General features: G+C 38.1%; 8 protein-coding genes across 8 annotated transcripts; 5 read left to right on the top strand and 3 right to left on the bottom strand.

Moving 5' to 3' along the window:
- Positions 1-6: 6 nt before the first annotated feature.
- On the bottom strand, positions 7-1,818 carry MUS81 (uncharacterized protein; the record flags this gene model as incomplete). The annotated part of the gene is made up of 1 exon (XM_043193411.1): positions 7-1,818. One exon carries the CDS (start codon positions 1,816-1,818, stop codon positions 7-9), a length of 1,812 nt encoding a protein of 603 aa, XP_043047420.1.
- A 1,209-nt stretch (positions 1,819-3,027) lies between these two features.
- RAD52 (recombinase) lies at positions 3,028-4,452 on the top strand (the record flags this gene model as incomplete). The annotated part of the gene is made up of 1 exon (XM_043193410.1): positions 3,028-4,452. One exon carries the CDS (start codon positions 3,028-3,030, stop codon positions 4,450-4,452), a length of 1,425 nt encoding a protein of 474 aa, XP_043047419.1.
- Positions 4,453-4,641: 189 nt separating this feature from the next.
- Positions 4,642-5,958, top strand: KQ657_002655 (NEDD8-activating protein; the record flags this gene model as incomplete). Its single annotated transcript, XM_043193409.1, has 1 exon — positions 4,642-5,958. One exon carries the CDS (start codon positions 4,642-4,644, stop codon positions 5,956-5,958), a length of 1,317 nt encoding a protein of 438 aa, XP_043047418.1.
- Position 5,959: 1 nt separating this feature from the next.
- KQ657_002654 (carboxylic ester hydrolase) lies at positions 5,960-7,458 on the bottom strand (the record flags this gene model as incomplete). The annotated part of the gene is made up of 2 exons (XM_043193408.1): positions 5,960-7,166; positions 7,451-7,458. 2 exons carry the CDS (start codon positions 7,456-7,458, stop codon positions 5,960-5,962), a joined length of 1,215 nt encoding a protein of 404 aa, XP_043047417.1.
- Positions 7,459-9,521: 2,063 nt separating this feature from the next.
- On the top strand, positions 9,522-11,387 carry FET3_2 (ferroxidase fet3; the record flags this gene model as incomplete). Its single annotated transcript, XM_043193407.1, has 1 exon — positions 9,522-11,387. One exon carries the CDS (start codon positions 9,522-9,524, stop codon positions 11,385-11,387), a length of 1,866 nt encoding a protein of 621 aa, XP_043047416.1.
- Positions 11,388-11,937: 550 nt separating this feature from the next.
- Positions 11,938-13,764, top strand: APM3 (uncharacterized protein; the record flags this gene model as incomplete). Its single annotated transcript, XM_043193406.1, has 1 exon — positions 11,938-13,764. The coding sequence occupies one exon, from the start codon at positions 11,938-11,940 to the stop codon at positions 13,762-13,764; it is 1,827 nt and encodes a 608-aa protein (XP_043047415.1).
- Positions 13,765-13,910: 146 nt separating this feature from the next.
- On the bottom strand, positions 13,911-14,243 carry DPM2 (Dpm2p; the record flags this gene model as incomplete). Its single annotated transcript, XM_043193405.1, has 2 exons — positions 13,911-14,171; positions 14,241-14,243. The coding sequence occupies 2 exons, from the start codon at positions 14,241-14,243 to the stop codon at positions 13,911-13,913; spliced, it is 264 nt and encodes an 87-aa protein (XP_043047414.1).
- A 245-nt stretch (positions 14,244-14,488) lies between these two features.
- SRO77 (putative Rab GTPase-binding protein) lies at positions 14,489-17,740 on the top strand (the record flags this gene model as incomplete). The annotated part of the gene is made up of 1 exon (XM_043193404.1): positions 14,489-17,740. One exon carries the CDS (start codon positions 14,489-14,491, stop codon positions 17,738-17,740), a length of 3,252 nt encoding a protein of 1,083 aa, XP_043047413.1.
- Between the last annotated feature and the right edge of the window lie 183 nt (positions 17,741-17,923).

Here is a 17,923-nt window from a genome sequence, read left to right as displayed (position 1 = left end):
ATCTCTTTACTTACCCCAAACTTGAAATATTCTCTCCAGTAATGGTCGTCCAATTTTCTTTGTATTGACTTGATTTTTAAAAGCCTGGTATATCAAGTCCTTCTTCTCACTATCTCGAGTTACAGCATGCTCAAACTTGAAAAACTCTATTAAACCCTTGGGGGTATGGAAATGCTTCTGAATAGCAATTGCCTTGTCTAATGATAAGCCCCGTATGGTCATCAACATCTGAATAAACATATCCTTAACAGTTAAGAAGTCGGATTTACCAAGTGTTGCCTGGAAATTATAAAATAAATGGCAACATTCATATTGATGTCTTCTATTGGAAAATTCGTGCTTAAAGAGAATCTTAAGCGACGCAAAATCATCTTGTATATCACAGTTTATAGGTTTTATGGCAACAATTCTAATCCCATTCCCATTATACTTCTTTTTAATTACTTCTGTCATACTAACAAAGAATTGTACTGTCTCATCAGCACTTTTAGTCCTGGCTAAATGAAACTTGGAATCGGTTATTGTACCAGACATAGCTGTTTGAATTGAGTCTGTCATTTCTTGTACATCCACAGGAGCTTCTTCCACAATGTAGTAAATGTTTTCAAGTGCTGTTCTCTTTAATCTGGTTTTCTGTTCAATAAACCTCCCATCCTTAATTGATGATACAAGATCATCAATTCTTTTCCGTTCAGCTATACAATCAAGTACAACCTTTTTTTTTGTTTCTTTATGTTGTGCAATCCAAAGTGCATCCCCAATAGAAAGAGTTTCCACTAAAACAGGTACACCCAACTCCTTTAGACGAGTGGGAAAGAAATTCCTATCCAATTGACTTCTAACTTCCCTATTATCCACTACAAGAAAAATTTCATATTCATTGGCTTCCCATACTTCATATCTTACTCCATTTAGTGTGCAATTATTCCTATCATGATTCGCCTCGTTTGAATTGACATCATATCGAGATATCAGTGGACGTTCTACTTGTGGTTGAACTCGGTTGAATGGAAGAGTATACACAGGGGGGTCGTTTGAAAGTTGACATTCAGAACTAAGTCGAATATTATTATCAAAAGAAATATCTGGATCTTCATTCTGTACTTCAACAATTATATTTGAACTCTTTGCAAGTTTCAAACCTAAATCCTTTCCCTCCTCAGTCAAATAATATCGAGCTGGTGAACGACCGTGTTTGTACACCAAATCATTATTTAATAAAGTGTTGATGCTTTGCCATGCAGAGTAGAAAACACCAGAAGCAGGATTAGATGAGAATGCATTATCACAATATTCCGAAGCTTGTTCACATATTTCTGTTCGTACCATACCTCGTATGTCTGCTCTTGCAATCACCATCACTATTAATATGGCATACCCTCCTGATCTGTGCTTGGGAATATAAGCTCTCTTTGTTGTCCTTCTTTTTCTAGTGGTGGGAACTTCAAGCTCTAAAGCCGTACTTTTTCTTTTATTTCCTGATGAATCAGATATTGATTTGGGTTCGGTAGCGATTCCTTCTGTATCGTCTTCACCTTTCAGTGAACAAGTATCTGCAAAGGAAGAGGGGAACTCAAGACTTTTTTCTTCACAATGGTGCTTTAATTTTTCAATTAAAATGTCGGCAGTCTTCTTCCCTATAAATTGGACTTGTCGTAACGCAGTTCTGCTTGAAAGACGTCCTTCATACCGTTTCATCTGCATTAATGCTCGACGGTACCCCAAGGCGATTCTCTTTCCTTTCTTTTCGGCTTCGGCTTCTAAATCCTTCAACCACTCTAGGAAAAGAGGCTTATAATCCTCTATCGCATCGGGCATTGAGGTTGATAGTGAAAGAACCTAAGCTTATGTAAGGGTAAACATTGGATCTATGTACAATGTCGTGAAGGGATATGTTCGCGACATATGGTGATAATACATAATATAACAATGTCGCGTTTTATATTCGATGATCAAGTACAAAATGATTATAGACGTTGGACTTTCAACAACACCAGCACATACACAATAATAATGTCGTCCCAAAGAACAGGCTCGAAAAAGTCCATACTTCCTCCAATCAACTTGATCTTCAAGTATTTACAACAACAGGCTTTGGTTTCCATTTGGTTGTACGAACAGACTCACATGAGAATCGAAGGAAGAATACGAGGATTTGATGAATTCATGAATTTGGTCATTGATGACGCAGTAGAGATTTCTACCAAGAACCCCAATGCAAGGCAAGAACTTGGAAGAATATTATTGAAAGGGGATAATATTACGTTAATATCCAGCACAGAGATATGAATACACTGCTCACTATATTGCCACGTTTGTCAGGGTCAAAGTATGAATAGAAATCCTGGCTCTACTTCCTTTACCTCCTTGCATCAAAATAGACCTTTTGTATATTAATATTACACACACTACGTAGAATAGTACACATGTCCTCCCAGCTTACCTTACTTTCTAATAGATTCAGTGACCTCACATTTGAAAGCCACCCGTTTGATCCTACGGGGACTGTTTTCGGAAGATGATGAACCTTTGACAGGACTTGAAACAGGATCACCATTGAGTCGTCGTTTATACCGCAACTCACGTTCCTCGCGAGTCACTGACTCTTTATAGATATCTATTTGCTTTCTTCTTTCACCAGAAAGACGTGCCTTCTCTGTTGGTGATTTCCTTTTAATATGAAACTCCTCATTATCGTCTTTAGTTCCTGTCCCATCTGTTAATCCTTCTGTTTCGTGTCCGTTTATCTTCTTTTTATCATTCTTGTTAGCTTTCTTGTTGTCTTTGTTCTTTGGTGAATCCGGTTCCTGGCATTGGGACGACATGGTTTCATCTTGACGACATTGTCTGGCTAGTTGCAGTCCAAAGTAAGCCCTTTCGTCGAAAGTATGTGCTCTCTCAGTTGTACCTGATTATACTCTAATTCAAGATCAACGCGTATTTTTCCGCACTCTCGTAATAGAACGATTGATTTGCCATTAGACTAATACAACAGAATAGACCAAAGAAGTCTGTAAGTAGTACAAGATGCTGCCACCAATAGACACATCATCGAATAAACGTCCACCGCAATATCAACAGCAACACATTGAAGGCGGAGTTAACCCTGCTGTGTTCAAGAAACCTCGGTTGAATGAAGATAGCAGCAGACAGAAATCATCACCAACTCCATACACTCAAAGAGAACAACATGAGATCCAAGGTAAATTGAATAAGGTATTAGGTCCAGAATACATAAGTTTCCGACCTGGTGGTGGTGGACAGAAGGTAGCTTATATTGAAGGGTGGAGGGCCTTGAACCTTGCAAATGAGATCTTTGGATTCAATGGCTGGTCTTCAGAATTGGTTAGTACTCAAGTGGATTACTTTGACACTCATGGGCAAAGTGGGAAATATTCTTTAGGTCTTGCAGTTCTTGTTAGAATCACTTTGAAAGATGGTACTTTTCATGAAGACTTTGGGTATGGGTTTATTGATAATGCTAAAAGTAGAGCCATGGCTTTTGAGAAATGTAGGAAGGAAGCCTTTACTGATGCAGTTAAAAGATGTCTTCGATGTTTTGGTAATGTATTGGGTAATTGTCTTTATGATAAAACCATTATTCAGAAGATTCATAAATTCAAATTAGATCCTCATGAGTATACCACTGAAGATTTCCATCGAGATCCATTGATAGCTCAAAGAGAGCAACTTAAAAAGGAGTCCACTTTTTCTTCAATTCCCGGTTCATCTACTTTCAATAACAATCCTACTACATCAACATCAACAATACGATCGATGTCAGTTCCACCTCAACCAGGACCCAATTCCAATTCCAATTCCAATGGTATTGTTAAAAGTAGTAGTAATGGTGGAGTCATGGCTACTACAAAGCAAATCCCCATATCACGAGAAGTTATGTTGACTGCATCCCAAGAGGCTGTCAAGTTTTTCGGTACTGATGATCCATTTACATTTAGTGATGACATTGGTCCTGAGGATGACGATAATGTGGATATGGATGGAATCGATGATATGGAGCTACAACAATTAGAAGGTCGAAACAGAGAACTAGCTGATTCATCACGTAATAATTCAGATGACGTACCACAAGCAATGTTTGTCAGTGCTAAAATCGCTGATAGACATGAGAAGGATGGTACGGTTCCATTGAAGAAGTTTGATACCAATTTCATTTCTTCAAGTATAAGACGTACTTTGGATCCCACCAAATCGGTTCCGGTTAAGAAGGCAGAGGTTCTAGAGCTTTATAGCCAACAAGTGAATGATTCGCATAACAACGTCAACGGATATCGGGCTGGAAATGAAGATGGGAATGGCAACACGAGTGTTCTAGGTAAACGATTAATAGGTGCACCACCATCAGTCCCTAAGTCTTCTCCTTCATCCCAACAGTTTCGTCCACCAATGAAACGACCCCATAAAGAAACATCTCAACTGGATTCGGGTTAATGGAATGGGAAATGGACAGGGTTAAGTCTATACAGAGTATACAAGTAGTTTTGTTCGATAGTAGATCTGTGGTGGCATTGGCCTATCTCTAACGGTAGCGCTGTGCCCTTATCGCACAGGTACGTACCTCAATGTTATACTACCTCTTGACTGATGACCTCAGACTTCTTTGTACCTTTATCAACTACTATGGTGGAAGGTACTCGGGATAACGGATCAATTGCACCGTTGCTTGAACATGTAGGGCCGTACAACGAGTTCCCGGAAGAGTACCAGCTGCAGAGTGCCATTGAAGCTCTCAAGTCCGTTAAGGTTTTGGTAGTTGGAGCTGGAGGGTTAGGGTGTGAAATCTTAAAGAACTTGGCATTGACCGGTTTTAAGAACATCCAAGTTATAGATATGGATACTATCGATATGTCTAATTTGAATCGACAGTTTTTATTTCGTCCGGATGATGTTGGTAAGTCGAAAGCCGAGGTTGCCACCAGATTCATCTTGGAAAGAATTGGAGACCCAACCCTTAACATCGTACCTTATTACGGTAAGATTCAAGATAAAGATATGGAATACTATAAGCAGTTCAACATTGTTGTTTGTGGATTGGATAGTGTGATGGCTAGAAGATGGTTGAATGCAACGTTGGTGGCCATAGCTCAAAAATTGGGTCAAGTGATCCCCTTAATTGATGGTGGTACTGAAGGGTTTAGAGGTCAATCAAGAGTTATATTACCAGGTTTCACTTCTTGTTATGAATGCACTTTGGATATGGTACCACAGAAGGTCACTTACCCCGTGTGCACTATTGCCAATACTCCTAGAGTTCCAGAACATTGTATTGAATGGGCAAGTGTGCTCCAATGGCCAAAACACTTTAGTGCTCATGAGAAGTTTGATGGTGATAACCCCGACCACGTTGATTGGTTGTATGCTACAGCTTTGAGTAGAGCAAAAGAGTTTGGTATTCCTGGGGTTACAAGAAGTTTGACCTTGGGAGTGGTCAAGAACATTATCCCTGCCATTGCCTCAACAAATGCCATCATAGCTGCATCTTGCACTAATGAAGCCTTCAAGATCGCTACAGATGCAAATCCCTTCCTCAACAATTACATGATGTACAGTGGAGATGACTCCATCTTTACTTATACTTATGCTCATACCAAAAACGTTAATTGTCCAGTTTGTGGAGATAATTTCAAAGAAGTCAAATGTCAGAGATGGTGGACTTTGGAGAAATTTATTGATGTGCTTATAAACTTACAATCCATTCAATTACAAAATCCTTCTCTAAGTACAACTAATGGTGTCCAATTATATTTCCGTGCACCTCCTGAACTTGAACAATTGACCCGTGAGAATTTAAGTATCAAACTAATTGATCAAATTAATCCAGCTACTGAACAAATCATCGTCACTGATCCAAACTTGCCCATATCATTAAATGTTAAAGTTGTCTTTGAAGGTCCCGATAAAGAACCACAAGATATCAATTATTTGTTAAGGCAATGATTTAAAAGGCAATCATTTCGTTGATCAACTTTTCGTTGAAGGCATCAATATTATCCAAATAGACATGATGACCACTATCTTCAATTTCAACGACATTGCTTTGGTTAGCATCGTTATGATAACTATTAATGATATTGGAACAGAGTAGGCCACCTTTTTTATCCATCCAATCTTCTTTCCCGTACCACCAAGACAATTTGCAATTCAATAAATGGATTCCACGTTCAATTAAAGGATATCTAGCATCTGCTCCAGGAGCCAAAAGATAGTTCAACATATATTCTCCTGAACCTGGCAGTTGGAATATACCATAGCAATATTTGTGCAATTGTTCTCTTTCCCTTGAAGTCAATTTGGCAAATCTTCTTGAAGACCAACCACTAACGAGTTTGGATCCTAAAGGTCCAGCATTTCTAACTAAACTGAAAGGACTAATATTTTGTTCCCAAAGTGCAGCAAAATAACTGGGGACATTAAGTTGTTTACGATGTTTAATAACAGCACCTGGAGATATCATAATCAATTTCTTACAAAAATCAGGGCTTTTCTTGATTCCATAAGTGGCCATGAGGTATGCACCCATGGAATGTGCTGCAACCAAAAGGTCTTTATTTTTAATATTTCTTTTGATCATCCAAGCTTTGAAGGAATTATGGAACCAGTTTTCCACAGCATCTAAATTATTGGGTGTAAATGGAGGTCTAGATGAACAACCATAACCCAAAAGATCTATTGAATGAATTACCCAATTATTAGATTTTGGGTTTGTTGAGGGGGAAGACAATGCATCAAAGTTCTTCAAAAAGAGTCCAAGGCCGCTTCCATAACCATGGACCATGACCAAATGATTAAGTTGATCTTGTGATTCCTTAGCCATGGCTTCTTTATTTGGATAAATGACAAATTCATTGATATAATTAGCATCATTATCATCAATAGGTGTTTGGATAACTTGGGCTATTCTACCAGTTTGGTTTTCAACGTCCGGATAGAAGGGAAGAAGCGAAAGGAGATCATGCTGGAACTTTTCTGGACTGTCCCGAAACGAATAATCATCAAGTGATTCTTTAACTGAAAGTGGAAACGTATTTGAAAATATTTTATTCAATGGTACAGATGTTGGATGAGTGGATCTTTTATAATGTGTGTGGCCATTATTTGAACCCCCCAAATTGACAACTGAAGGTGACTTAACGGTGGAGACCTTTCTGTCGAACAGTAAGAATAGATTTCTAGGAAAACGTGTCATGGGTACATTCAAGCTTTGAGAATAAATCAGTGATCGTGTCAACAAGTATAAAACCTGACCAAACCTGTTGGTGAATATCACACAGAAGTTAACAGCATAGAAAGGTGTGGAGCAGGAGGTTTAGCTGAATGCTAAAGGATTTAGAATAGGCAGTGTCAGGTTGGTATATGATGTTAGAGATGACTATTGAATGCCCCACGAATTGAAATCCGTGGCTACCAAATTAAACGTTCGTGCTCGTACCGAGTCATGATTTTTGTGTCACGTGATATACCTGGAGGTTCCTACTTGTATGTAGTATTACACTACACTTGGATGAAATACTAATGGTTGATTGTCTTTAGAAAGGTTATCTAGACTCTGATTGGAATTATGTTGATCTATTCGGTATTTTCCTGTCTGGTAAAATTAATATTTGAATCTACGAGGATCACCTGAGGTACCAAAAATCGGTCATCAATATTTGCTTCATAATAACCAACCAATCGGCCACATTCACGACATCATTCCATTTAGCAAAGTATAGTGCCTCGGTTATCCAGTTTTAGCCAATAAAGTAAAATTCCAGATCTGATCCGGGTTTCTAATGTCATTGTTGGTGTGCAGTCCTGGTTGAAGCCAAGTATACCACCCAATGTTGAGCCTGTTGAAGTTTGCAACATTGTCCTTGCTAAGGCGATTATAAGATTTGCAAAAGCCGATATTCGTCTGTCTGGAAACTGGTCATAGCATTTTATCAGATCCAAAAGATTCAAACACAATTGCTAAGCTTTTACTTTAATTAACTTGTGGCTTAGTTTAGCTAAAGCAAGTCAACTAAGGGTATGATGGCTTGCAATACGAAAGTATTCTTACTATTATTGTTGCTTGAGAATTTAAGAGGTTTCCGCTTGACCTCTAATCGTCAATACTTTTTTCCTAATGGAGAGCAGTCAATGTGCTATAGACTGTCCGACACTCGGGGAGACATGCCTATACTATTAAATTGTGTGTCTGGAAAATTATCTGATCAATTTGATAATGCATTGACCGATTACAAAGACATTATTGAGTTTGGTTCCTACATGATAGTTAACCTAGTTAATACCACCCCCTTGACGAGTACATTGTGATTGGCTAGCTCATTGCGAGGATCGGATACGATGTGTTACATGTAGGAATTACCTACTTCATATGCAAGAGCAAGGTCGTGTAATAGAACACCGATGGCCTTTCAAGAACTGTCTTTTTGTCTTTTTTATCATTTTGATCTACAGGTCGTGTGGGGACCTCAAGAAAATTTCACCGAAAAAAATTGTCTGCAGAAACTACCACATCGATACTTAATTTCAGCTCCTACTGGGAATATACAAAACATGACCTTTGAAACATGACCTTTGAAACAGTAAAACGAATGGCAACATGATGAGGCTCGTCATTTTAAGTGCCGAAGGTTTTGGTGACTGAAAGAGCTAGCAGGAAGGAAACAAGGACCATTTGAGGGTACAAGATTTTATAGATAACATTATCTGATTTATCTGATGAAAAGAGCCGCATCCTGCATGCTCAAAAAAATTCATTTGTTTTCTTGTATCCGAGTACGGCGTAACCCATAATGGACTAACCTGGATAGAACATTACACTAGAATAAACACCAGAATAACCTTCATAAATGGGACTATCATGCTAGCGGTAAAACCAGTATAGTATAAGCTGTCCTCCTAGGTAAGGAGCTGTTAGGATAATCCGAGGCCCGCATTTCCCAGACTGTGTGTGCAGGATCGCACTAAGCAATGATACTAATAAAAATTTTCAATGCAACCAAATTGGTAGTAGAGAAGTGGTATTAGAATACTAATAATAATGGTAGGCATGGTGGAATGTAGACATAATGTGGTATAGACATAAGGTTGACGCAAGGGTATCTTACTGTGTGCTGATTGGGTAATATCCCCTGTTATTGTCTACAGAATTAGGACAAAATTTATCAGACCGGACAATCAAGAAAAAAAACACCCACACTATTATTGTTTTTGCAACAATAATACCGTTTGTGTCATTTATCCCACGAATAACTGAAGGGAAAGCCTAAGGCACCCGACTCTTTTGAAGTAATAATCTTTTTTGTCTGATGGAACTCTATTGGTTATAAATAGTGAATAATTTGCTCAAGTGTTAATTCATACAAACCAAATTTGTTAACGGTTGTGTTCATCAATTTTTATCTATTTGATCATCACGCTTGGCAGAGTGAGTAAGCGAGTGAGTGAGGCCCATACAAATTGATAGCCAAGCCGTAAGAAAAAATCTTTAGAGGATAGAAAGAAAAGCAACAATGAACAAGTTGTTGGTGTTAGTGGTATCGTTTCTTTTGGCGTTTGTGGTTAAAGCCGAAGACCACTATTGGTACTTTAACGCTACATGGCTCACTGGTAACCCCGATGGAGTTATGGAAAGACCCATCATTGGGTTCAATGGTTCATGGCCTTTACCTACCCTTAGAGTTAAGACTGGAGATAGAGTTGTTCTCAAGTTAACGAATGGATTGGGGAATCAAAACACTTCACTTCATTTCCATGGGATGTTCCAAAATGGTACAGGTCAAATGGATGGACCTGAAATGATTACCCAATGTCCAATTGCTCCAGATGATTACTTTGTGTACAACTTTACTGTACCTGATCAAGTTGGTACATACTGGTACCATTCACATACTGATGGTCAATACCCCGATGGATTAAGAGGAGTTTTCGTTATAGAAGAAGCAAAGAAATCAGATTACCCCTTTGATTTTGATGAAGAAATCACCTTATCTGTGTCTGAATGGTACCATAAAACATCTCACGAATTAACACCTAAATTCTTGAACAGATATAACCCTACCGGTGCTGAACCAATCCCACAAAATTCGTTGTTTAACGATTCTAGAAATGTCACCTGGAGAGTTCAACCCAATACGACATATTTTGTTCGTATTGTCAATGTAGGTAGATTTGTCTCTCAATATTTGTACATGGAAGATCATGACTTCACGGTGGTTGAGGTTGATGGTGTTTATGTTCAACCAAACACCACCAGTATGGTTTACATCACTGCTGCCCAAAGATACGGTGTGTTGATTAAAACTAAAGAGACCACAGATAAGAACTTTGCCTTTATGAATGCCATTGATAAAGATATGTTGGATGTGGTCCCCAAAGACTTGATTTTGAACTCTACAAATTATATTTCCTATGACGAAAGCAACGATACACCCGAAGAGTATATTGTTGATGAATATGATTTTTTGGATGATTATTGGTTGACCCCTGTGAGTGCTGAAGCCATGCTTGATGAACCAGATCATGTTATCACCGTTGATGTCACGATGAATAATTTGGGTAATGGGATCAATTATGCCTTCTTCAACAACATTACCTACACTCCTCCAAAGGTCCCTATTTTGCATACAGTTTTATCTGCTGGTGAATTGGCTACTAATGAACTTGTCTATGGTACCAATACTCATTCTATTGTCTTGCAACATAACGAAGTTGTGGATATTGTTTTGAATAACCATGATGCTGGTAAACATCCATTTCATTTACATGGTCACGTTTTCCAATTGGTTGCTAGAGGTGAGACTGTTGTGGGAGATCCTGTTTCTTTCAATGCTACGGAATATGATCTTTATAGAGACAATCCAATGAGAAGAGATACTGTTTATGTTAATCCCCAATCATATATTGTTATGAGGTTTAGAGCTGATAACCCCGGTGTTTGGTTCTTCCACTGTCACATTGGATGGCATTTGCAACAAGGTTTGGCATTTGTATTGGTTGAAGCTCCATTGCAAATCCAAGAAACAGAAACTCAACATTTAACAGAAGGTTCCATCAGAATCTGTAAGAACTCCAACAATGGTCTCTATGAAGGTAATGCAGCAGGTAATAAGGATAACTTTTTGGACTTGAAAGGTGAAAACGTTCAACATAAACCATTACCTGCGGGATTTACTGCTAGAGGTATTGTTGCCTTGGTGTTTTCATGTCTTGCTGGTATCTTAGGTCTTGTGGCCATTACCTATTACGGCTTGTCTGATCTTAAGAATGTTGAAATGGATTTAATTAAAGATTTGAATGTTGAATTGGATGGTTTGGATGAAAGCAGTCAAACCAACAGTTCTGATTCTTCTGAACATATTTCCAAGGTTCAAATTTAGTTACTTTAGTGGCCTGAGATTGGACTTTACTATATTGAACTAGCATTAACATAAAGAGATCAATTGATGGCTATTGACTAGCATTTTAAAGTTGGAAACTCCCGGTTAAGATTGTGTGTATAAGAGAAATGGAGTTTATGACTTATAAAATGCATCAATGGTCTCTTTATTTTATGAGATCTTCTACTAATGACATAATGGATACAACAACTATTATTCCATTTACCACATGATGATATTATTACTACCACCCTTTTACTAATGGCACAATATTGATACAATATTGGTTTTTTTTTACTTATTTAATTTGCTAATGACTCGGCTCCCTCTTTTATTCCTTACCTCCGACGGTTTACGTCGACCATTTTGTATATTACATTATTTAATTATAGATATTACCCAGGATTACATCGTTACTGCGTAGTTGGTGCTCGCTTTATGTTGTATTATTTGTACGTACACGACCGGTGCGTGGGCGAAAAAATCAAACGTAGAGCAGTCAAACTATACCGAACTATAGCTCTACACTTCTTCACTTAACTCCACCATAATGATAGAGTCGGTGTTCATTACAGATTCCAATTATGGGTTGGCGTTTGAATACTTGTCGAGCTTAACGTCGCCGAGTTTCAGGTCCGTCAAGGAAATCATCTCCGCGCAGCCCCAAGGTTCATTCAATTCATCTACACTCCCCAAGAGAGTGGATAAGAAGGAACAACATATAAATGACAGTATCATAGGCATTGGACGAGAGTATACTCTTTGTCGTAGGAACTATGGTAATACATTGTATGTATTTGTTGTTTTCTGCGAGAAAGATGCCTTAAATCCCGTGTTACCGTTTGCCTTTATTGATAGTTTGGGTCAGGTATTGGAAGAGTACTTTGAGGTGCCCGTTACAGTGGCTAAATTAGATGGTCATTTAGATACTTTGACGTTATTACTCAACGAGATGCTTTCATCCAGTGGGATACCTTATAATACAGATTTCAATAGATTGAGAGATCATGTATCTCACAGGAGTCTCCTTTCCAAGTTTTTGGCTACCTCCAACGATCTTGCCAATGCTGCCACGAGTGGTCAATTGAGTTCCTTAAGTACACCAACGAGTGTTTCTCGAATGACTTCCGGTGGTGGCAGTTCTTCTTCTCAGGTTATATCAACCAAATCTACAGATATATCTGTGAACTCAATCCCCTGGCGACGGTCTAATGTCAAGTACACCAATAATGAAATGTATGTGGATGTCATGGAGACTATTAATGTCATATTTCAAGTTAGTTCTAGAAGCTTGGATAAGAATAACAATAAGACTACTACTAAAAATGCCGTATTATCCAATTTAAAGGCATTTGATCTGGCCTTTTATTCCACTTCTACCTCTGGTTCGGCTTTAAGATCTTCATCACAATCTTTGGTCCCTATAACTGCCACTATAGATGGTCAAATCCAATTTTTATCTCATCTTACAGGGGTCCCCCTTTTACAAATGGTTTTACATTCAGATAGACTGAATTTTAGTCTGCCAGCATTCCATAGATGTGTTGAGGTTAAAGAATGGATCAGGTCTCCTGGGTTATTGAGGTTTATACCTCCCGATGGTAAGTCTACGCTTATGAAATATCAAGTGGATATAATAGATAAATGGAGGAAGGATAAAAAGAATAGTGATTTGTTTGGTCTTATTAATGTTGGATTTGAAACTGGCTTGGGGCCTTCACAGAATGAATTTGAAATAAGATTATTCATCAATGGAACTAAAGGAGTCAAGAATTTGGAAGAATTAGTGGTGGATATAGAATATGGTGATAACTTTAATAGGAACTCAGAAGATGGACGAAGTTCATCTCCAGAGACGGAATCCGACGATGAAGATTATGGATTAGATAAAGACCTCAATGATGATGGTGAAAATGATACTGCCAATATCAATTGTGGGAATGGGAATGGGAATGAAGACATTATTATCAAATCACTTCGAGTTACTCATGGAGATTTTACTATAGAAGGTAACAATAGAGGACATTGGAATTTAAGATCAGTGGCTACTGGAACACAACCGATATTTCGAGGGTCATTAATCACAAATAGAGTTGGTGGTGGTGATGATTTCAGATCAATTTCTAACCTGCCAAGTGTGATTGATGTTGACTTGGTGGATACGGGTAATCCTAATAGCACTACTACTCGGGAGGAGAAAATCTCACTAGAGCCATTATTTATTCGGTTATCCTATTCACATAAAGGGTGTGTACCTAGTGGTACTAAAGTTGATAGCTTAAAGATAGTCAGTGCCAAAGGACTTGGAGACACAGTCAAACCGTTCAAAGGAGTCAAATATATTACCACCACAGGTAATTATATTGTTCGAACCTGAGCACCACTTAATAATGGAGTGATGGTTGGTTCACTGTCCCTTCCTATAAGGTGTCAGTCAATAGTACAAAAAAAAGCTAATAACATAAAGCTAATAACAAAAAGAGTTTTATACAAACGATTTGCATAAGAATCTTTAGTCTGCATTTATTCGGTCTTCTTACTCTTTTTGAGCTTCTCCTTTTGAGCCTTCTTGATCATGACATTGCCAATGAATGACCCAACACCCAAACCACCAACTAACAACAATAAAATAGGAATCTTGATGGCATAGTCTCTGGGTAAAAAGAATAATTGTAAGAAGCTTTCACTATCCACAAAGGGTAATACAAATACCCAAAGTGTGTAATAGGTGAACACTGAAGCAGCTACCGCAAGCATACAAGACCCAACCAATTGATCAATAGCCTGAATAATTTAGTTAGTAAATGACACGTCCTATGTACATATATATCTCACATAGTCATAAACACATACCATTGTATACTATTATAGTTAATACTACTATTATTATTATTATTATGGGTATCAAACACTGTTAGTTGGTTTGGTTTTTGAGTTTATCATGTACGTGTTCTGTGTGCGCTACCAATTTCGTGTATCACGTGATGTAAGTTTATATGTCACGTGATCTTCTTTGGATATTGGGGTTAAAGGCTATGGCTTAGGGTTATTGAACGGTTAACGTCTTTCTGATTCTGTATTTCTTCCGTATAGCCCCTAACATGTTCAGTAAGCTCAAGCTGAAGAAGGCACCCATTTCATTGACGAGCGTGTCGAACAAGCTCAAGACTTCAACCATCAATGACTTAAGTCCGACCAATTTGAAGAGTAAAGACTTGGACATTTACGCAGCATATCAATTGGGGTTACCTAATAACAGTATAATTGCCAGTGCCTTTGATCCTGTTCAAAGTTTGTTGGCGGTGTCGACTAAATCATGTGAGGTTCGGGTGTTTGGGAGTAAGTATGTTGAAGTTGTTTTTCTGTTTAACTTGAAGAACCCAATCACCTTTTTACGGTTTGTTAAGGGAGTTTATTTGGTTGCAGCTTGTTCACTGGGGAGCATTCAAATCATATCACTTCATTCTAAGGATGTTATTGGCGCTTATAATGCTCCCAGCATGATTCTGTCCATTGAAACAGATCCATCTGTTGATTGGCTTATCATTGGTTTAGGCAATGGGTCAGTGTTATTCTATGATATTGATAGATTAACCCTGACACCTTATAGAATGGAGAACTTACAGAAGCAAATTCTTCCAAAGGAAAAACTACTGCCTGTTTTAGGTATTGAATGGAATCCTAGAGATTTGGGGACTGTTTTACTTACTTATTCCCATTGTGCTATCATCTATTCATTGGCAACGGCTTCTATTAAACAATTTTTTGTATACAGATTGGATAAATCTGCTAGGGCATTTGAATATTCCAAACATTTTGCCAATAATGGCAAGAAGAAACTTTTTGGCAGTGGTAAAGATATCATCTCAGAAATCACTGAAGCCCATTGGCATCCAAATTCATTACATGTTGTTACTGTCCATGCAGACAATACTCTTGCCTTTTGGGATGCCAATGATTCCACTTTAATAGAAGCAAGAATTGGATCCGAAACAGGGGTAAATAAACCAGGAAGTCCTATCCCGTTACCAGATCTACAAACCTTTAGACCAACTCAAACAGTTAGATGGATATGTGGAGAAGATGCAGAATACACTCAATTGGTCGTTGCCAATAGTAATCCTTCCAACTTGCTGTCTTTAACAATTATGGATTTTGGTTACACATTGAAGTATTCTTTGACTTCTCATGATAAGCAAAGAGCATTCTATGCTACTCCAACAAATGGCCAAAGACAAATCAGCTTCAAATTCAATAATACTTCAAAACCAGATGTTGAACCGGAATTTATAAAATCAATAACTCCAATAAATTCTCCGTTTATGCCTTACTATGGTGGGAATCAGAACCCAATTTATATGATGTTAATAAGTAACTATGGTTCCATCTACTTTGTTACATCACCATTCACGCAAATGGGAATACCTGATTTAGATTCCTTGATTTTACCTGAAACATTGACTTCATTGCATCCTCCTACAACTTACATGAAGGTTGAAACTGTTTCTCGAGTCTATTGGTTTGGAATTTTGAGTTCAAGAACCGGTGCAGCAGCTAAATTTGGAACCCTATTAAAAGGTGGGATGGCTGCTTCAAGTGCCATTTCCCCCAGATCAGTGAATTATGATGATTCTGTTCGTCAAATCTTAGTGTCGGGTCACAAGGGAGGATATGTGAGATTATGTGATGTTTCAAGAAATGAAAATACAGATTCAGAAAGCATTGTTCAATTAAATTTGGCTCTGACCTTATTTAATGATGGGAATCCTAGAGCTATGGATGTTACTCATGTTTCCACTGCCTTTGCCAGTAGAGAAATGCTTGTGGGGTTGGCTAACGGAGAAGTAGTGGTGTGTAAGTTTGGCAAGGTGAACAAATTGATCCCCAGTAAACCTTCTACTGATTATACCCTGGCACCTGTTCAACATCAAAATGGGAATGCTAAGTTGATTTCCATTTCCGATCGGATTCTGGGGTCCTTTGCTTCAACATATACGTTTTTACCATCCTTCTTACTTCAAATTAAAGGAAATTATGATCCTATTACTTGTTTGAAGATGAATGATATTGGTTTCGGTGCTATTGCCTACAAATCAGGTAGATTGATAGTATGTGATATCACCAGAGGGCCTGCAATCATCTATAATCTTGATGACATTAAAGAGAAGTTGGTTACTGTTCAAGGTGAATGTTTTGTAACAAGTGTGGAATTTACAATTATGGAATATGGACAAGATGGTTATTCACTGATTCTTTTATGTGTTGGTACCAATGGTGGAGGACATTTCATGACTTTTAAAATTATTCCTAGACCCAATGGTGGGTTCCTGGTTGACTTTGCAGAGAGAACGGTCAATCTTAATTATAAGGGGATTGACAGCAATGGTGATGGTGTAGATTCTTCAGCAGTTACTCACATTATTCCTATTGAGAGTAAGAAGGGTGCATCTGCAGTTGCAACTTTGGATACCTTTCATCAATTAGGCCAAGGGATCCCCATTTCAGGGTATTTGATTCTTGGTTCCAATAATGATCTTAGGGTTTTGAAACCCCCCAAGACTAAATTGGCTCATAAGGTTATTGATGAAGGGATTGTGGGATGTGGTGTGGTAGATATACATGGAACTGGGGTTTGTTTAGTGTCGATTCTGAAAGCAGGTTTCTTGAAGCTTTCAACTATACCATCACTTGGTGATTTGGCTGATATCAAATTGCCTAAAGAAATCAGTCCACGGGTTGCATACGGTAGTCATAGGAGTACTCACTTATCAAGAACCGGGGAATTCTATGTTTCAAATGGAGGAAATGAAGTTGATATCTTCTCTCTTTATTTGAAGGACTTGAATAAGCATTATAAGGGTAAACGGGTTACAGATCAATTATTTGATCCTGCTATTGTCATTCCTGCTCGTCCTGCAATGAATGTGTTACAATGGGCTAAGGGTCTGCCAGCAGTTAGTGCAAAAGATTTGGCTAATTTGATTGCTGGCCCCAACAGAAGACCTCCAAAGACTGAAGAAAGTAGATTGGCCCACAATATTAGCCCTGAAGCTAACCCTAACCACCCAGGATACGTTGCAGCTACTGGTAGTACGGGAGGAGGCTTGTCTGCCGATATGAAGGCTGGTTCTGGGTATGAACAGAGTAGTCAGAGGTCCACCAACATTGGTGGGGGACAAGGATACAATCAATATACTAATGGTATCATGAGATCGTTCCAGGACACCTGGAATACTGCAGAAGAAACCTTGAATGATTATGCTAATTCCATGAGTACAGCTATGACAGATACTTATGATTCAGGCAAGAAATCCTTTTATACCGGTGCTGTTAAGAGTAAATTAGGTATTTAATTTGATGACGTTTGTGTAAGAATACATATGATTTTAGGTAAAAGTATGATGCTTGCAAATGAAATATTATGATAAGTATTGCAATTGGATCAAAAATTGAAAATTAAGTACGCAAACATTATTAGATGATATTCTTCTTATTCTTTGATAGTTTATACTACTTTTGTGTCGCAGTATTACGTA

Source organism: Scheffersomyces spartinae, assembly GCF_019049425.1.
Source record: "Scheffersomyces spartinae strain ARV_011 chromosome Unknown scaffold_22, whole genome shotgun sequence".
Taxonomy (NCBI): domain Eukaryota; kingdom Fungi; phylum Ascomycota; class Pichiomycetes; order Serinales; family Debaryomycetaceae; genus Lizanozyma; species Lizanozyma spartinae.
This window is presented reverse-complemented; position numbering and strand designations above follow the sequence as displayed.